This window comes from Syngnathus acus, chromosome 9 (genome assembly GCF_901709675.1).
Source record: "Syngnathus acus chromosome 9, fSynAcu1.2, whole genome shotgun sequence".
Lineage (NCBI taxonomy): Eukaryota > Metazoa > Chordata > Actinopteri > Syngnathiformes > Syngnathidae > Syngnathus > Syngnathus acus.
In genome coordinates, this window is record NC_051094.1 from 4,817,018 (window position 1) to 4,834,016 (window position 16,999).

At 45.8% G+C, this 16,999-nt stretch overlaps 4 protein-coding genes and 1 pseudogene across 5 annotated transcripts; 2 read left to right on the forward strand and 3 right to left on the reverse strand.

Moving 5' to 3' along the window:
* Positions 1–130: 130 nt before the first annotated feature.
* LOC119126856 lies at positions 131–2,455 on the reverse strand (annotated as a pseudogene).
* Positions 2,456–2,701: 246 nt separating this feature from the next.
* Positions 2,702–6,555, reverse strand: poli (polymerase (DNA directed) iota). The gene is given in 11 exon segments (XM_037258319.1): positions 2,702–3,754; positions 4,110–4,321; positions 4,438–4,571; positions 4,682–4,773; positions 4,835–4,867; positions 4,869–5,014; positions 5,081–5,323; positions 5,448–5,585; positions 5,703–5,867; positions 6,183–6,302; positions 6,392–6,555. Coding segments are annotated over 11 exon segments (1,938 nt in total). The 5' UTR covers positions 6,480–6,555; the 3' UTR covers positions 2,702–3,187.
* A 307-nt stretch (positions 6,556–6,862) lies between these two features.
* On the forward strand, positions 6,863–10,254 carry LOC119127435. Its single transcript, XM_037259375.1, has 6 exons — positions 6,863–6,983; positions 7,746–8,302; positions 8,546–9,016; positions 9,323–9,430; positions 9,512–9,785; positions 10,106–10,254. Exons 1-6 carry the CDS (start codon positions 6,863–6,865, stop codon positions 10,252–10,254), a joined length of 1,680 nt encoding a protein of 559 aa, XP_037115270.1.
* On the forward strand, positions 10,112–13,534 carry LOC119127836 (putative exonuclease GOR). 2 transcript variants are annotated; one of them, XM_037260011.1, is made up of 12 exons: positions 10,112–10,388; positions 10,485–10,625; positions 10,696–10,810; positions 10,881–10,949; positions 11,016–11,156; positions 11,244–11,357; positions 11,523–11,596; positions 11,662–11,766; positions 11,895–12,010; positions 12,073–12,211; positions 12,862–12,982; positions 13,126–13,534. In XM_037260011.1, the coding sequence occupies exons 1-12, from the start codon at positions 10,269–10,271 to the stop codon at positions 13,209–13,211; spliced, it is 1,341 nt and encodes a 446-aa protein (XP_037115906.1). In that variant the 5' UTR covers positions 10,112–10,268; the 3' UTR covers positions 13,212–13,534. The 2 variants fall into 2 exon arrangements, with proteins under 2 accessions (XP_037115906.1, XP_037115907.1); XM_037260012.1 differs by lacking the exon at positions 11,662–11,766.
* A 246-nt stretch (positions 13,535–13,780) lies between these two features.
* Positions 13,781–16,117, reverse strand: LOC119127833 (UDP-glucuronosyltransferase 2A1-like). Its single transcript, XM_037260007.1, has 6 exons — positions 15,364–16,117; positions 15,126–15,274; positions 14,773–14,904; positions 14,565–14,652; positions 14,276–14,495; positions 13,781–14,178 (listed from the first exon to the last, which is right to left on the reverse strand). Exons 1-6 carry the CDS (start codon positions 16,085–16,087, stop codon positions 13,893–13,895), a joined length of 1,599 nt encoding a protein of 532 aa, XP_037115902.1. The 5' UTR covers positions 16,088–16,117; the 3' UTR covers positions 13,781–13,892.
* Between the last annotated feature and the right edge of the window lie 882 nt (positions 16,118–16,999).

The window sequence follows — 16,999 nt, forward strand, 5'->3', positions numbered from 1 at the left end:
TTTTTTTATTATTATTTAAACTTTACCGTAAAAAATTGACTGACTTCATTAGGTACACCCGCACCATCCAATGAGCTCCAATACAATAAGAATGATTCCTGACACAGCTCTTGTATTTTCTCTGATTGGACTCAATGTACCTCATGAAGTGTCCTGTGACGTCATGTGTGATGTCAGCACGCACACCTCCTCCAGAGGGAGACCTCCTGCGTGGCCCCTGTCGCGCTACTGCCGCCGATGTGCTCGGCCGAAGGTGTGCTCTGCTCCATCCTCTTCATCACCATGTCCAGCAAGGTCTGTACCGCTTTGTCCACCCATGCCCGTCACAGCGCTCGTCTCAAAATAGGGGATGCTTGGGGGGATGCAAATTTGTATAACTTCAAAATAAAAACCTAATCTATCATCACAATGCCCAAATATGGTTCTCTAGCACCCACTTGTGGTTCGTTTAAGTATATTATTCACTAACAGGCTACTAGTGAGGCAAAACTGTGCACTAGTTGACAACAGAATTATCTGGTACTTCCTTATCTTAATCTCGATATCAAGGAAATGAACTAAAAACTCATACGGTTTTCCATAGGCTGACTCATAAAGTATATGGCTTAAGGTAAGGTATATAAATCTAAGTTGAGTTAAAAGACAACGTATGTGTTACAGGACTGACCCATATCTGTCGGCCAGATCTTGTCCCTGCCTGGCGTTCACGTCTCGGATGCTCCGGAGGTCGGCCTTGGTGCCCACCAGGACCACGTCGGGACTGTCGCAGTATGCGTTAGCCTGGAGTTGACCTGAGGAGAGCCGGCGGTTTGTCAGCAACAAAGTTATAGTAACGGTAAAAAACAAACATGTTTGATTCTAAATAAACCACGTTGGTAGTAGCACGTACTCATCCAGTTCCTGACATTGAGGAGCTTTGGTGATTGGTCAAGTCAAACATGAGCAGGAAGCCATGGCATCTCGGAAGAAGGCCGTCGTGAGGCTGCGAAACCTGAAAGGACATTTTGTGTTTTCCTCATCGGTTTCATGCATTTTTATTTCCTCCCTACATTGCGGATTAATATGTAGAGTACCTTTCTTGTCCGGCCGTGTCCCATAGTTGAAGGTGGACTCTGAAGTTCTTCTCTGTTGCCCCATCGGAATTGGTCCCAGTGTACATCTGATGGGGAGGGGGGGGTCGTTGGAAAAAAATATATCTTATACTAATGACAAGAGCTGATGTTAGTTCAAAGTAAACAGAGCAAAAATCAAACATCTATGAATGAACTTGCTCACTACGCGGCGGAAGTGACGCCCGCACTCACCAGCCGTTTTTCCCGAAAGTCGATGCCCACCGTGGTGGCGAATTTGCGGTTGAACTTGTTGTCGTGGTACCTGTACAGGAAAGTGGTCTTGCCTACGCCCGAGTCCGCCAAGTGCAGCAGCTTGATGAGATAGTCGTAGTCCCACTCGGCCATGGTGCCGCTCAGCCTACCATGCAAAGAAAAAGAAATTGGTATTAGGGGGTGGGGGGGGGGGGGGGGGGGGGGGGGGGGGGGGTTCTGAAGGCAGCGTCTAATGCTCCGATCAGAGCGGGAAAGAGCACATGACTCGGGCTGAGCTTCGCATGAGCAGTCAAGGGGTCATTGGTTCTCCTGTTTTGGGAGACAGAACCCCTTGTATGGACCGCACGTTGGCACTTCCTGGTGAGCCCGTAAACACGGCGTGTCCGATGAAATTTGCCTGAGATGCCCGCGAGGCAAATGTAACAGAGCAGAGTGTTGTTGTGTCACGGCCTCTGCGAGAGGATAGCCCCGACGATGAAAGGTCGCACTTCTCAAGCAAGCAAACCGTAGCCAATTAGCAGCAGAAGAAAGTTCGCAGCAATACCGCCAAAGTGATAATGTCATGGGAGAAAAGCATATCATACTTCCCACATTAATTAAGTAAAATTGTTGTCTTGAGATCTGAAAGTTTCATTTCATACCTTATTTGTATTTTTTTTTGGTCATACCTCATTCTCAATCTGTTCCCTCTCAGACATCAGACAAAAGTAGATTAAGATAATTCCTTTAACACTTATTTTGTCACATGGCTCGACAGAGTCAAAGGGTCAAATTGTAACCGGCCTGTGGGCCAATAGGAAAATGGCCATCCACGGCCTGTTCAGTTATTGAGTAGAAAATTTGGAGTGGCGTGTCAACTGTGGTCGCTCTGTATTTACTACAAAAAGAAAAAATGCCACAGGCCTGTACTCAGACGCAGACTCGCATTTGCACAAATTTAAGAAATCTTTTGACCAATCTTAATTCTTGGTTAATGAGAAGAACTAAAGATCTTACCAGCAAGTCTGGATGCAGCTCTTGCGTCCTCTGACCCGCCGCCCTTGACGCTCACGCCAGTCGTGGCGTGTTTCCCCAAACCTCCCTTACATGTGATTGAGGGTGGAGCAACTTGGGTTGCACGGGTATTTTCTTCTGCAAGGGGAAAAAAAAGACAGAGAATTACAGAACCTGACAGCACAAAAGCGTGCTCAAACAGGAAATGAAACTTATTGCAATATTCACCCACCAAAGTATTCAATACTAATGACAGAAAATAATTTTAGATGGTAAGAAAGGGTAAGGTAAGAAAAAAATCAGTTCTTTACTTTATGACCGTGAATGTCAATAAAGCTATAAACACAGAGTCCAGCAAAGAGGCATAATGAATCCAATAGTGCTAATTTCAGTCCAATATACTCTCTTTATTTATATATATATTATATATATGAAAATAATATCTAAAGGAAAATTTGTGCGAAATAGCAAAAACCTTAGGGAACCAATAGAACAAGTGCTAACAGAACCATTGACTTGCCTGTTTATGTCTGAGAACAATGGATCAGGAATTTGGGTCAGAATGCATCACGTGAACCTAAGCTGACTCGTAAAAAAAAAAAAAAAAAAAAAGAAGTCATATTGAACTTGAGCTTGGGTGGGTGATAAATACGCATATTAGAAAGCTTGATCAGGAGCCAGGAAAACTGTGCTGAAATGAGTTCAGGACTGCCATTTACAGAAATAAAGTGGTCCTGCTGCCATCTTGTAGCGTGATGCCAAAAAGCTACAGTATGTTGACGTGAGTTGAGCTTAATTCACCACCTTGTGACAATATGGTGACAAAGAACTACTTTGAGGTAGGTTGAGGAGCTTTTTTTTTTTTTTTTTCAAAAGAAGAGCTCTGTGTCCATCTGGGGGCATCCATATGTGTATTTAAAACTTTTTGGGGCGGGTGGCAGTAATAATAACACGCAGGTTTTCATGGCAGTGCGTGCTCCCCTTTCACTGTACAGTACTTGGAGCTTCTCTAAACGGGGCTTAAAATAATTCAACAAGCTGTTGGCCTGGCTTTTCCTTCCGCCGCTTTTCTTCTCTTTGGCTTCATTCCCGGGCTTCCTGGAAAGGCCGGGGATCTTCAGAACCGGTCGGCGCCACTCCCACTCTCTCATCAGTTCCGTTTGAATGTTGGCCGGTAACTGGGAAAACACCCGAGGGTCCACGTTTGGGGGCAATCGATGCGTAGCGGTGACGTGGGCGTCGTATGAGCATGTGCTACGGCTGGCTGGCGTGACCGGTTGAGACGCTTCCGCTCGGAGAGAAGTGGTGCTCTGTGCGGGTCCGGCCCGGGGCGATGCCGCGTCACAGCTGCTTGGGCTCTTTGCGCTGTTGTCTGGAGTGAGCGGAGGCATATCGCCGATTGAGTCGAGATGATCTGCACCGCTTCCGCAGTCAATCTAAAAGGAAGTCACATTGAAAGATACATTTATTATATGATCACAATAATGAAAAGAATATAAATTCACTTTACACCTAAATTACAAAGAATTTTAACATATGAAAATAGATCATTTATACATCATCGAAATAAATTTACATTTGAAAAAATTTGTATTTGTTATGAGATATAGTGAAATGCATTACAAATGAATTAGTTAAGCTCTCAAAAAGTATGTCAATGGAAAATATTGGCACACAATACAATAACTGCTAATCTATTTGATGGATTGGTAAATCTCAGCAGTTTATTTCATCATCATCATCATCAGTAGCAATAGCAGCAATGCTATAAATTCCACTTGAGTGCGCTACCTGGCTTCGAGTTGGGTTGTGCGGTGAGGCGCTGGGTGCGAAGAAGGAAGCAATGGAGCCTCTGGCGCCGGCGGCCGGCGCTTGGGTCTGCAAGTTGCTGAAACCCACGTTGATGAGGGTCAGGTTGGAATGGCGCGCCGCCGTGTCCACCATTTTGGAGAAGAGCTTCATGGCCAAGGAGAGCAGCTGGGCCGGGGCGTCGTCGCCGCTGGCTAAGATAGATATTGTAGTTAATGAAGAGCAAAGCAAAATTGGATCAGCATCAAACGGTCCAACGAGCCACACTCACTACAATTGGTCGGGTTAGACATGTCCGTCACGAGCTTACCCGAGGTGATCTTATGCCCAATGTGGTTGGGGATGGGACACTGGCGGCTCTCCCGACTGTGCCACTTGTTGCTCGCTGAGAATTTCCGAACTGAGAGACGCAAGGTTTGCGGCTGTCTGCCGTCCTTGCGCATCCTGGATTCCAAACAAATGTTTCAACTAAGACACAAATATTTATATGTGACACGCTTCAGCACAGATATATTTTTGGAGGGAGTTAATTTGACCAACTGAAAGACTCTGACCTCTCCACCAGGCTGCTGAGAAGCTGTTGAATCTTGTCCATCACTTCTTTCACACTTGACATTTTCTTAAAAGAGTCTTCATCGCTGAGAGACTAAAATCGGGTCATTAGCTTTGACGCGGCACACCAAAGCGATGACGCGTTCCACCGATACCTGAGGGCTCCGGTAGGGTTGACGGGAGACGTCGTTCTGCGCCAAGGGACAGATTTTTCAGACGCGCTGCGCACGCAGAGCCCAATTCTCTTTCGAGCTCAGTCAGTGGGAAGAGCTGAAGGTCTCTGACGCTGACCAGTCCAAGTGCTTGGAGCCTTTTGGCCGTTTGATGTCCAACCCCTGAAGATGCACAACAGGGAAGGAATGAAGGGAATGAGCCCCCAATCAACACACACACAGATTTACCTGGTATTTCACGCAGGCCGCTCAGGCCGCCCACGATGTCGTCGATATTTTCCGGCAGCAGTGTGGTTTGCTGGTTGGGCTTAAAGCTGCCCGACACCAGTTTGGCCAACAGCTTGCTGGTGGCGACACCAGCGCAACCGGTGAGGCCCAATCGACCGCGGATGGCTTCCCTCAACTCAGCGGCGATGTGCGACCCTAACGCCAACTCTGGGTGAATGCTGGCTTTAGCCTTTGCGGCTTCACCTGTGCATCAAAAAGCATCACATTTTAGAAATGAAAATACACTAACACTAAACTGTAAATATACTCCTAACAATCATCAGCAATATTAGGGTTAGTTCATTTCACAAGCTGTTTCTGGGCTTACTTGAAGTGCTATAGACGTGGCCCATAAATGAGAACTCTGGTGTGTGTGGCAGCCGTTTTGCTATCATCTTTGTGATGTCCACAAAGTTCTCGTCAAAGCCAAGCCTCTCTACCAATGGACAGAAGGACAGCAGCAGATCTTGTAGGGAAAGCAAAGAAATGAGAAACATCAAGCAGAGAAATTATACAGGGGTTATAAATTCATCTGAACAATAATGAAAACAACCTAATGAACTACTGTTCAGGTTTGGCCTACCTGTCACTTGATAGGACATTTCTCTGTAGTGAGTCAGATCTTCTCCTTTCACCAGCACCAACTGAGGACATTTCTGTTTGGCGTCGGTAACAGACATGAGCTTGGTGACACCCTGCTGCCTCGCCACGTAGTTGCACGTGACGATGATGTACTTCTGCTGGATACCTGATGGGAATCACAAAGATATTAAGGGGGTTGTTGACCAAAAGTAACTTTTTAATAGATTGTACCGAAATGTTTGGTTTCTGGAGTGCTTGAGAAATGTCTAAATAAATCGTTTGTGAAATGCCTAGTTTCCAAAATGTGTCAGAGAGCAACACCTTATGATTTTGCCTGATTTCCATAATTGGAGAGTCTTCACCATATTTTTTAATTACATCATCTGTAAGCTATTTATACTCTGGTGGTAACACATAGCCTAATATGTCTCCTTTAAACCAAACATAATATTTGTGATTTTAGTGGTAAAAGAAAAGTTACCTAGAGGAACATCTCTCAATGCTGGATTTCGGATCATTTCCACCTGAGCATAGAAGCAATCCAGGTCAAAATGCAAAATTACTCTGTGTGCAGGTGTTGGCTTCATACTGAGGCTCGATTCTGAAATTGCCAGAAAGTTTCAGACACATTTCAGTGTTAAGTTTGTATCGAAAGTTCAGTAATTATATTTGGTTGTGACGTTACGTTACCAGAAGCTCGACGGGTTGTTGGCAAATCCGTCAAAAGTTGCTTCCACTCGATTTCATCCTCTTCCATCTCGTCCTCGCTGCTTTCCATCGCAAAATTGAAAATAGAATCGATGTTTTTGCTAGCTGTCAACAGGGGAAGGTAACATACCACAAAGCAAGTCGGCAACGCCGGGCTCGCAAACAGCGCCATCTGTCGACAGTGTGGCTTCACTACAAGCCAATTGACAAAACTCACCTGAAACTTGATAAAAATTGAAAGATTAGAGCACAACACATGGTATGTCGATATAGAAGCGTTTGGACGACAACATATTTGATATAAAAATATTTTATACCACCGTCCAACGCGTCCCAACTGCTATATAAGTCAACCTGACCGCAACCTGGGCCCCAGACAAGCGCGGTAACTTCTCGGTCGAGTGTTGGAGCGGCGAGCGATGTTCCCGGCTTCTGAGCTCTTCTCCCGGTACCATGCCCTTCCCGAAGCACTCCTGCAAACGCCCCTACTGTTGGTACAAACATACCGAGGACGGGCGACGTTTGTTTGGATACTCCTTCCCGCCATTGTGGTCGTTACAACCAGACCCAACAGGTGAGGGACAAGCGTGCGTTAACGTTAGCTCAAGGCGGTAATTAACTGACTTCAAACGACGTGGTTATTTTAAAAAAAATTAACTTAAGTAAATTATCAGTAAGAAAGGGAGTAGGCAGTCTAATTGTATGTTTATTGAACTTGCATAAGGACAACCTCAAGTACAGTCATTGAATTAGTTAGCAAGCTAAGGTTCAACTTGTAAGATTTTCTTAAATGTTTGTATTTGTCTTTCTATCTTTCTACAAAACTCCTATTTGGTTTTGAAAATGTAATACGTTAACAAACGTCCATTGATAAAGTTTTGTCAACTAAGAAATTGGAAATAAAATGTCACAAGTTGACTGGAAACCCCGCCGTTGAATGAGGGAACATGGACCACTTAAGAATGGTCAAAATCCGCAATTAGGGGGGGAAAGGCATGATTAGGCACTACTTAGGAAGTTCGCAAACGTTGGTTAAGTTATGCGACATTAGGGACAAGTTTTAGCTGGTGAAGTGGTGCAGTTGGACCACATCAAAAGCAGCATTAGCTGGATTTGAGCCAACACAAAAAAATCGCATTGGACATTTGTCCAGTTTGAGGAAACTAAAAAGATTTGCTCGCACTGCTCCAGTTTAAAAGACAAAAAATGTGTACAACAAGCTGCTATGGAGATGCTACTATATTTGAACAGCCCTGCATGCAAACCAGTCTCTTTTGAAATGTACTTTAGAAAAACAGTGTGAGTATATTTGCCATCTCTGATTGCTGTGCTACAGGTGCCCAAAATGACATTCAGTCCACCTTGTTAGCGACGCAAGTTGCAGACCACACCAAAAATCAGCCCTTCCAAGAGCTGGAGTGCATCAACAAGAAGATCGAAATGGCCCAGTATGAAGTAGAGCAGGAGCGAAGGAGGCTGTCATGCTACCGCGCGGCAGAATTAATCACCCTCACGGAGGCAAAAGGCAAAAATTCAAATAGCTGTAAATATGTTCATCGTCTGAGTATCAAAGCACCCTCCCCTCAATCCACAAAGTACGTGCTTGACAAGTCCAAGCCGAGGACCGACTTGGAATACGATCCTATGTCCAACTTCACAGCTGAATTTGGGTCATACAAGTCAATTAATAAGGCGTTGAAAGGAATCACACATCAGGGTGATGTAAAAAAGCCAGTCAGCCATCAGGTGGCGCCGTACCACTCTCTGTCCCCTGGGATACAAGATGACAACGACGCTGATGACCTCCTGATACTGGACAGACCAGCCTTGCCTGGCAGGAGTTCATCTCAAACTTGCTGTGATCCTGATACTCACTTAAAACCAGTCCAGGAGGTTGGTACCATTTATCCACAAGACCTGCTATACACACGCATACGCACACCTCCATGCACTGTTTTTAGTATTTATATATTTTCTTTAATTGAAAATTTGATGATACTAAAATACACTCAAATCTTTATACTGTTGCTGTTTGAATTTCAGCCCACATTGCAGACATCTTTTGGCCTCGAATGAGATGAAAGTGGCCTTAAAAGGTCTTGAATGCTCTTACGTTTAGCATCCTCTGCCCTGCAGAAATCCTGCATCAAGGACCGAGAAGCTTCTGCTGCAAATACGATTGACCTGACTGAGTGTGTGGAAAAGAGTCCTGATCCCAAAGCTTGTATTTCTCAATCCGCCGAAGATGAAACCAAACGAGATGCCATTTCGGACAAGAGCAACCAGCGGTTGTGTGTGGAGGCTTCAAAGTATTTGTCAGCGGTGCGGCAAACCACTGAGTGCCAGCCACCCAAGAAGAGTGGTCAGGAATCAAGCTGCGCTCAAATTGACAGCCACCAGGTGTCGGCAGAGGCCTCATCTCTCAAGGAGCCTTTGTCAGAAAAAGCAGCCAATGAAGATGTCATCGTCATCGATTCCAGCTCTGACGAGGATGAAGAAGCGATGGCTATGGAGCTGTCGGACAGCGACCCTGTGGAGGAGTGCTACCGCATCTTCATGGAGGCAAACAACCAGCAACATGCTGTCCAGCAGCAGCCGGAGGTGCCTGTAAGTTTGCTTTAAGAGTCAAGTGCAGCCTAGGGATTGAATTGTAAATACTCACATTTGCTCTTGCTCATCTTTACCATTTGATTGATTTAAATAGCTTGACAATCCATCCAGAAACTATAAATTTCATTGTGCGGGTTTGGCCAACTTAAAACTCAACCGATGAGTTACTGCGCGAGTGTCTGGGCGTGAGCCGTGAGTGACAGCAGCAACTACATTTGGCTGCTTGTTCTCTTTTACAGCTCTCCAGGTGTTAAATATCTGATAACTCCACTGTGTTATTAGCGTTCCTTTTCGTTTTGCCAGATGGAAACAAACGAGTCGGCGAAACCCAACAATCCTGACCTTCGGGCCTTCCAATCCCAAGAACTGCCACCAAAGAAGAGGATCGCGCATGAGTTCAGAGACGCGGAGGTTTTGCAGTACACGTTTTGTGTTTGCTTTAAAGATTTTAGCAAAGCCAAGTTAAATGGGGAGCATCTGTTGATCTGACAGCTTGCAGCGGTGAAAAGGAGGCCACAGCCTAAGATTCTGGTTCCACTACAAGAACCAGTGAAACCATCCCCGGCCTCTCAGCTCGTCGTCGTCGTCGTGCCCAAGACTCAACATGTCCAGCAGAAGGCGGGCATTTTGACAGCTGACGTGAACGGAGCCCAAGTGTTCCCCTCGTCCGCCGCTCAAAGGAAGCAAGAGAGATGGCTCGTAGCCACTTCTTCTTCAACGCCTTCAGTAGCGACTGCTAGCATGTCGCCCGCTCCTCAACAGAAAGGTAAATGTTCCATTGACTTTATGATTACTACAGATCACTATTTGCGAATTTGAAAACATCCAAGTACCAGCAAATCCTTTCTCATTAAAATAAATGGAAATGCCATTAATCAGTTTCACCCGCCCTCACAATACACCCTTGAGGATTAAACATCAATTCACCTTTAAGAGAATTGTTATTCAGAGTAGCGTCCTTCCTTACAGACGAAATAAATAGCCTTGAGTAAGTAATAGACTAATTTGGGTCGACAGAATAAATGACCAGAATCCATCATTCCGCCAACGGTGCGCAACCTAATTTCACATTGTGTCTCCTTGCAGCGTGTGTCAACAACATACCTCCAGGCTCCGCCATAATCAACGTGGGCGTCAACTTGCATCTGATCCTCCCTCAGGGCACCCTGCCTCTCAACTCCACCTCTGTCCTGACCCCCATCACTCAAGTGCACCTTGGCTCAGACAAAACGTGAGCCTTTCGGCGTCGATGCATCGTTCCACCGCGCCGCTGGTCATTCCCGCCATTCCGCGGAGACGCTGCCATCCTTCCGCCGCGGTGGCTCTTCCAACCCCCGCCAGTGAAACGACCAGCCAAGTCTCTGTTAAGGTACGCACACTTATTTTTTTTATTTTACTCTCTCTGTACATTGAATGGTTAAAAACAAAAGCACTGAAAGTGAAAATTGCAATTTCCCGTGAAAAGCCAGGAGCAACCCCCAAACGAAAAGCCAAGCAGCAGCCTGAGGCGGCCAAAGTGCCCCATGACATCCGACAGTGTTACGTCACAAAGTTCACTGAGGTGTTCCTCGACACCTCCGCCAATGTCGACGAGGCCTTTAAAAAGGTGATCGTTTCGCTTGCGAGAAATCTGACACTCCAAGACATAATGGTTTTGTCCTGTGAATGGTCGCTAGGCCCTTGCTGAGGAGAAAACGGTGTACAGTCGCAGCGTCAACAAACTCAAGTATCTCAGCATCGCTGTGAATGCACTGAAGAGGTTGAAAAAGCAGAATTCAGGCAGTTCCAGAGGTGAGAGGATTATTTGTCAACCGTAAAGATAACGTCTCCTGACTGTGGATTTTATTTTCTGCTGACTTAGATGAAATAATCAACGGCAAAAGCTCAAAAGGAAATATTCCACTAAACCAAAAGCAGCTCAAAGGAAAGGGTGAGAGTGCATCGACTTATGCTTGCACTGCGCTTCCATCGATGCAAATGTTCTTTTCCCTTGCAGACGATGACGCTTTGCATGAGATTTTGAGGGATTACATTCTGAGCGAGGAGCAGCTGATTGAGAGTAACTATCCTATTCAGCACCCCGAGAAACCCGGCTACGCTATCCTTTTGGCAAACCAGAGGAAGGGCAACAACGACCGTAAGCTCCCAGACTACTGCCCGTTGTAACCACTAGAGGTCGCACTTGAGCTACATCACATATATATGACTGCTCGTCTCTGAGTAGCCTTGAAGAGGATGTGTTGCCGGTGCGGAGCTACATACTCTGTGAACAAAGAGGGCAAGCACACCCGGATGGAAGAGTGCAACTATCACTATGGGAAAGGAGTGGAGAAGAAAGGTATACGAGGACTGTGCTGCTATGTCACCATGTCTTATTTATGGGGGGGGACATTTAGGGACACTTACTTTTGGTTTAATTATTGGTCTCTAATTATAAAGTGTGATTTGGGACAAACTTCTTTGACAATCTAAAATGTTACGATGCTGTGCGTAACGGCCACAGTGCCAGGTGGGGTGGAGACTCGCTATAGCTGCTGCCAGGGAGTCATGGGAGCACCCGGTTGCCAGGTTTTTAAGGTGAGACACCTGTCGACAAGATTTGGTGGCCCTCTTTTGTTACTTTTGTCTCTCATTTGCGACAGTTGCATGTGCACGATTCCCTCGCCATGGATGGATTTATGGCAACCTCCCCCCGATGTCCTGTAAATGGCTGCTTCCCGGGTGTCTATGCACTGGACTGTGAAATGGTGACGTTTGCATATATATATAAACATGTCCTCTTCATCTTAATAGAGGTTTTTTTTTTTTTTTTTTTTTTTGTTTTTTTTTTGGGAACACAGAATTGTTTCTACTCATCTGCCTCTTGTGTTGTCAGTGTTACACCATTCACGGCCTGGAGCTGTCACGAGTGACTGTGGTGAACTCAAACCTCCAAGTGGTCTACGACACGTTTGTCAAGCCACACAACGAGGTCATTGACTATAACACCAGGTAACTAGCTAGAAATGGACAACCACCGGGAGTATGGTGACGTGACGTGGCGCCTTGTGCAGGTTTTCTGGCATCAGCGAGGAGGACATGAAGGATAACCAAATGACTCTGGCCGAGGTGCAGAAGACATTGTTGAGCTTCATCAGTGCCGACACCATTCTGATTGGGCACGGCCTGGAAACTGATCTCTGTGCCCTGAAGGTGACATTGGGATGTTTTTATTTATTTATTTTTTTAAAAAGTCATTTTTTGTGTAGGGACTAAGCAAATTCATTCGTAGAATTTCCTTATATTTCGTTTTATTGAAGGCACAAAATGATGCCAAAGATTTTTTTTTTTTTTTTTTTAATGGTCTGTGAAGTATCATTTGACTGCTATGATATTTAGTCAGTGTTGCTGGCAAAAATGTGAGGGATGCATGAGCACTAAACTAGGGGCAAAGCTCAAACCTTATTAGCCAATTAAAGTCCAGATCTGCTCACTGATACCATCCTCAAGTGAGGCATTTAGACAAGATGATTCTGGGAGAAAAGAAAAGGATGTATGTGCAATGGTCAGTTTTACTGGAGGAGTCATGGAACAGTTTAGCAGTGCAAGTTGTTGAAAATGTGATATTTGACTGCTTGGCTTCTTCTTTGACAATCGCAGGTTATGCCAAATATACTGAAATGTTGCATGTGTGTTCAAAACAAAAGCAAATACTATTCGCTTTTAAGAGCTGGCCTAGGATCATCCTGAAATTTTACCTGAAAGCCCAGGAACTCAAACTTTCTATGTGTGGTGAATATAAGAGTCTAAGCCACCAAAGACGGACACTTCAGGGTAGTGTGTTGCTCTCTTCCCACTTGCAGTTGCTTCACAACACGGTGGTAGACACTGCAGTGGTCTTCCCCCATCGCCTGGGCCCTCCACACAGGTTGAGCCTCAGCAGCCTCACAGCAGAACACCTGACCAGGATTATTCAAGAGAGCGGTGGGTCTCTCCTTGATCAAACCACTGTCTTGTACATCCTGGCATTTTGGTCATAATAAAAGTATCCTTTGGGGTGTAGCGGGAGAGCGGAGGGGGGGGACAAAATGGCATCCTGCGTAAGTCTAAAACCTGGTTTCTCCCAGTGTGCGGCCACGACACGGCAGAAGACGCCTTCGCCTGCATGGAGCTCATGTTGCTGAAGGGGAAAGATGGCAAAATGAAAAAATGATGGAAATCACACAACACCTCACCCCATTGTTTAAAAAAAAAAAGTTGCTTTATTAACTAATCCTGCTGATATTTATTTTGGTAATTTTGTTATGGTTTGTGTTCTCATACACTAAAATTGCACTTAGTAACCAAGAATTAAAACATGCCTGGAGGAGGGTAAGGATTGGGTTTCATTGTCTAAATAAAAACAATGACATCATTTTTGTTTTGTTTTCATTTTGAGTCAGCCAATGAACTGCCAGCTTTGGATGAACCTCAGGTGGTCCAATGAAAAAGGCCCCGCTCGTATCTTTTGTGATTGGTTCCAGTTTCTGCACATCAGGTATTATGTTTTGATTATTAAGCATATTAAAATTTGTTCCAATGCCGTGGGTCAATTCTACTTGGTTAACCATTGATCGGTTTTCACCCCACAACATTAGGTACACGTGTCTTGGTGTAAATTGCCACCGTCTGTGTCACATAAACCAGAAATTTAAATTTGCAGCAAAATGATGGTTTGGCTGAGTGATGACTCATAACTTGTAAAGACAAAGTATCACCATCATTGGACCAGACAGATGTTTGTAATATTTTGTCACTTTTTTTTCCCCCAGCTTTTGCGTTACACAACCTACATCTGTTGCACCCTGGTGAGTATAAAACGCACAAAGTCATCTTCCGAAATCTGCTATTTCCATTACTCAGCCTTCTTCTTTGTCTTCCTTTTCCGACCGCAGCACCGACGCAGGCAACACCGGCACATCTGGATAAACAGGAGCAACGCCAGCAGGACGACGGCGAGCAGGAACCCAACCACGTCCAGGCTGTGGTACTGGTACCAGGTGAGCTCGTGGGCTTGTACCCTGAGGTGCTTGGCGCCCTTATGTCGCATGGTGAACTCGATCCAGAACACGGCCTCGTCCAGGGCGCTCATGGGTCGGTCGTGGTGGATGACGGACAGACGCATGGCGTTCTCCTTGTACCTGTAGACATGGAAACACAAGTATGGTACAAAAGTGACTTTTTTTTTTGATGACGTCGTGCAGCCAAATGTGTTAAAAGTAAACCGTAAAAACGTACGACTTGTCATCGATGACGGTCCTGATGGAGCGGCTGAGGTCTTCCGATGACATGAAGTTGAAGTCCACAGTGACGGCGACGCCTTTGCTCGTCATGTGCACCATGTTGTCGGGCTGGTCGGCAAACATGGGAATGCCCACCATGGGCACCCCGTGGTAGATGGCCTCGTAAATGCCGTTGGTGCCGCCGTGAGTGATGAAGGCTCGCGTCTTGGGATGACCTGGATGGGTGCAGGGTTGAGTTCGAATGACTTGCCTCTAGGCGCGTAGGAGAAATGATGGCTACGAACCCAGCAGGTCATTCTGAGGGATCCAGTCGTACAGTCTTGTGTTTGGGCCCAAAGTAGATGGTTTTGCTCCGCTATAACGCCAAAGAACCTGCAAAGCAGAGTTAAAAGGCACTTTATCGCAAATTGAGCATAATTGTAGAATTTTTTTTTTTTTAATAAGAATCATCTTCATTTATTATGCAGGTGTACATATCAAGGTCAGTCCAACCTTCTGGGGGATTTGAGCAAGGCCTGAAGCGATCATGTCGGCTTTCTCGCTGCTGACGTTCTTGACCATGGATCCCAGAGTGAAGACTACAATGCCGTCGTCGCCTGAACTCTGCACAAACTCTTCCATGTCCTGAATAGGAGAAAACCAAACAGCAGCGCCTCAAAGGTTAAACACACTTTGAATCTATCCTCTGTTATTTGCTGTTTACCGTGCTCATGGTAATAAGTTAAGGAACTTCTTTTAGACAAAAGTAGTCCTTTGCCATCATTTTTAACATGACGTATGTGAGAGGGGCAGTTACTGTGAATCTAAACCGACGCAAAGAAAAAAAAAAAAAATCATTAATTTACCTTGGGTAAAGGTTTGGCGGGCTTGCAGTGGATCCCGCCAACAAACTTGAAGTTGGGCATGGAAGGACGAGGATAGTCAAAATCCCAGTAAGATCTTATCAGCCAGATGTCTGCCTTCCCCATTAATTCGCAGCCACTGGTGGGCTTGCCTGTCAAGAAAGACAAAAAGGTCATACATAGTAATACAATGCCAAAGTCCATTCAGTTGATTTGACATTTTATGCAGCGCATCACTCACCTTTGAACTCCGTGTAGTATTTATCCACTCCTGACCAAAGGGTTAATTCAACCATGATATCATTCAAGGCATAGAAGAGGAAGTTCCACATTCTCTCAGAGAAGCTCATCTTGTCGGTCAGTTTACTCATGATGGCCGGCACGAAAGATGGCGGGGCGGGCATCTGGCCGCAGTAGCGCTCAAAGTTGTACACCATGGAGAAGCGCAACGAGTAGACCAGTGGGATGTCCAGTATCTCGGCGACCAGTTCGCTGCCCGCGTAGATGGGGTCCGCCAGGAGCAGATCGTACTTGCCCTCCTTCAGCTTATTCATGATGTTGTCCGACTTCACCACGCCGTCTAAATACTTCAATGCGTACTCCAGATCCTGCTTCATCAGGGTCAGGAATTTGGCGTAGATCTCAAAGTAGTTCATGTAGTCCATCTCGTAAATGGAGAACGCGAGGAAATCCTCCATGAAGCTCTCGATTTCCTCCAACGAGATGGAAACGTTGAAAGGCAGGTAGTGGAAGCTGGACTTCTCGCTGGCCTTCATGAAAAGTGAAGCGCTGGGAAGCATGACTGTCACGTGGTGCCCGCGCTCCACCAGCGCCCCCAGAACCGGCTTCATGTTGATCCAGTGGCTGGCCTCGGTATACCACACCAAGATATGGCCGCCCTCGGCGCCGGCCGCCGCGCCGAGGAGCAGCAGTAGGGCGCAAAGCGGGACCTTCTCACCCGGCATTGTCGCGGCAGCGTGTGGTCCTGGCGTGACCCGCAAAGCTTTTTAAACTCAGCCACTCGTAGAAAATGAATCATTAACTCGACAAAGCTGAACTCTGCCTTGCAGTTAGACTCAAAACAAGGGCTTACAGGTAAAAGGTGAGCGCTTGTAAAAGTTCTGACGCGTCAGCTCAAGCATCTCTCTTGGGCCGCACCAAAACGCGAGTCTAAGGAACGAACGGCACCGCTCTCCGTTGCCTTCAGCCACACCGGCAACGTAGTAAGTAATAAATATCTCCAGCAAGGCTGGAAAAATTCTTCACCCGTGACGTTTGTGACTCAAAAGTGCAGTTATCTTAATTGAGTTAATTATTAGTTAAAAGGTTGGCGTGCGTCATCCAGAATTGCGTATGTGTCAAAGGCAAGCATAAATCACTGCAACTCCTGCAACTGATCAAACTCGTGTGCATTAAATGTTGTTGGGCTGTAACCACACCAAAAATAAAGATTCCATTTTTTTTCTCATTTTCCCGCTTCCTGTTAAAATACACCCGTCAGCCCAAAGTATGCATCTGTGAAACTGTTGTTTTCACCAGCATGCAAAAAAAGGTGACATGCAACCCCCCCCATATTGAAAGTTAAAATGCAATATATTTTTTTCAGTCCTCTTCAGATTTATTTTATATAAAATCCTTTGGTGTTATGCGACAACAAAGATGAATGAATTGCTCAGCCTTACTTTCGATGTTCTCATGACGCAAACGTGGGCAGCTGATTTGAGAGCGCCGCAGAGGTCACAGGGGTCCGCTCGGTGTGAATGAGTGAGGGAGGGGCCGCTCCGAGCTTGAGGCGGCGGTGGTCCGGCTTTCGGCAGCCACTCTAGTTTTTACTGGAAAATGTCACCTCAAGGCTTCTTAAAGCTTCCTCTGTCCTC

Bases quoted from the DNA above. Each gene is read 5' to 3' on its own strand.
- LOC119127435 (XM_037259375.1), top strand. From the start codon at position 6,863: ATGCCCTTCCCGAAGCACTCCTGCAAACGCCCCTACTGTTGGTACAAA. The intron at 6,984-7,745 runs GTGAGGGACAAG...GCTGTGCTACAG, and splicing joins GTTACAACCAGACCCAACAG to GTGCCCAAAATGACATTCAG. The intron at 9,017-9,322 runs GTAAGTTTGCTT...TCGTTTTGCCAG, and splicing joins AGCAGCAGCCGGAGGTGCCT to ATGGAAACAAACGAGTCGGC.
- LOC119127833 (XM_037260007.1), bottom strand. From the start codon at position 16,087: ATGCCGGGTGAGAAGGTCCCGCTTTGCGCCCTACTGCTGCTCCTCGGC. The intron at 15,275-15,363 runs GTGAGTGATGCG...CTTTCTTGACAG, and splicing joins ATACTACACGGAGTTCAAAG to GCAAGCCCACCAGTGGCTGC. The intron at 14,653-14,772 runs GTTGGACTGACC...TCTGCTTTGCAG, and splicing joins TTGCTCAAATCCCCCAGAAG to GTTCTTTGGCGTTATAGCGG.
- LOC119127836 (XM_037260011.1), top strand. From the start codon at position 10,269: ATGCATCGTTCCACCGCGCCGCTGGTCATTCCCGCCATTCCGCGGAGA. The intron at 11,597-11,661 runs GTGAGACACCTG...CATTTGCGACAG, and splicing joins CCGGTTGCCAGGTTTTTAAG to TTGCATGTGCACGATTCCCT. The intron at 11,767-11,894 runs GTGACGTTTGCA...TTGTGTTGTCAG, and splicing joins ATGCACTGGACTGTGAAATG to TGTTACACCATTCACGGCCT.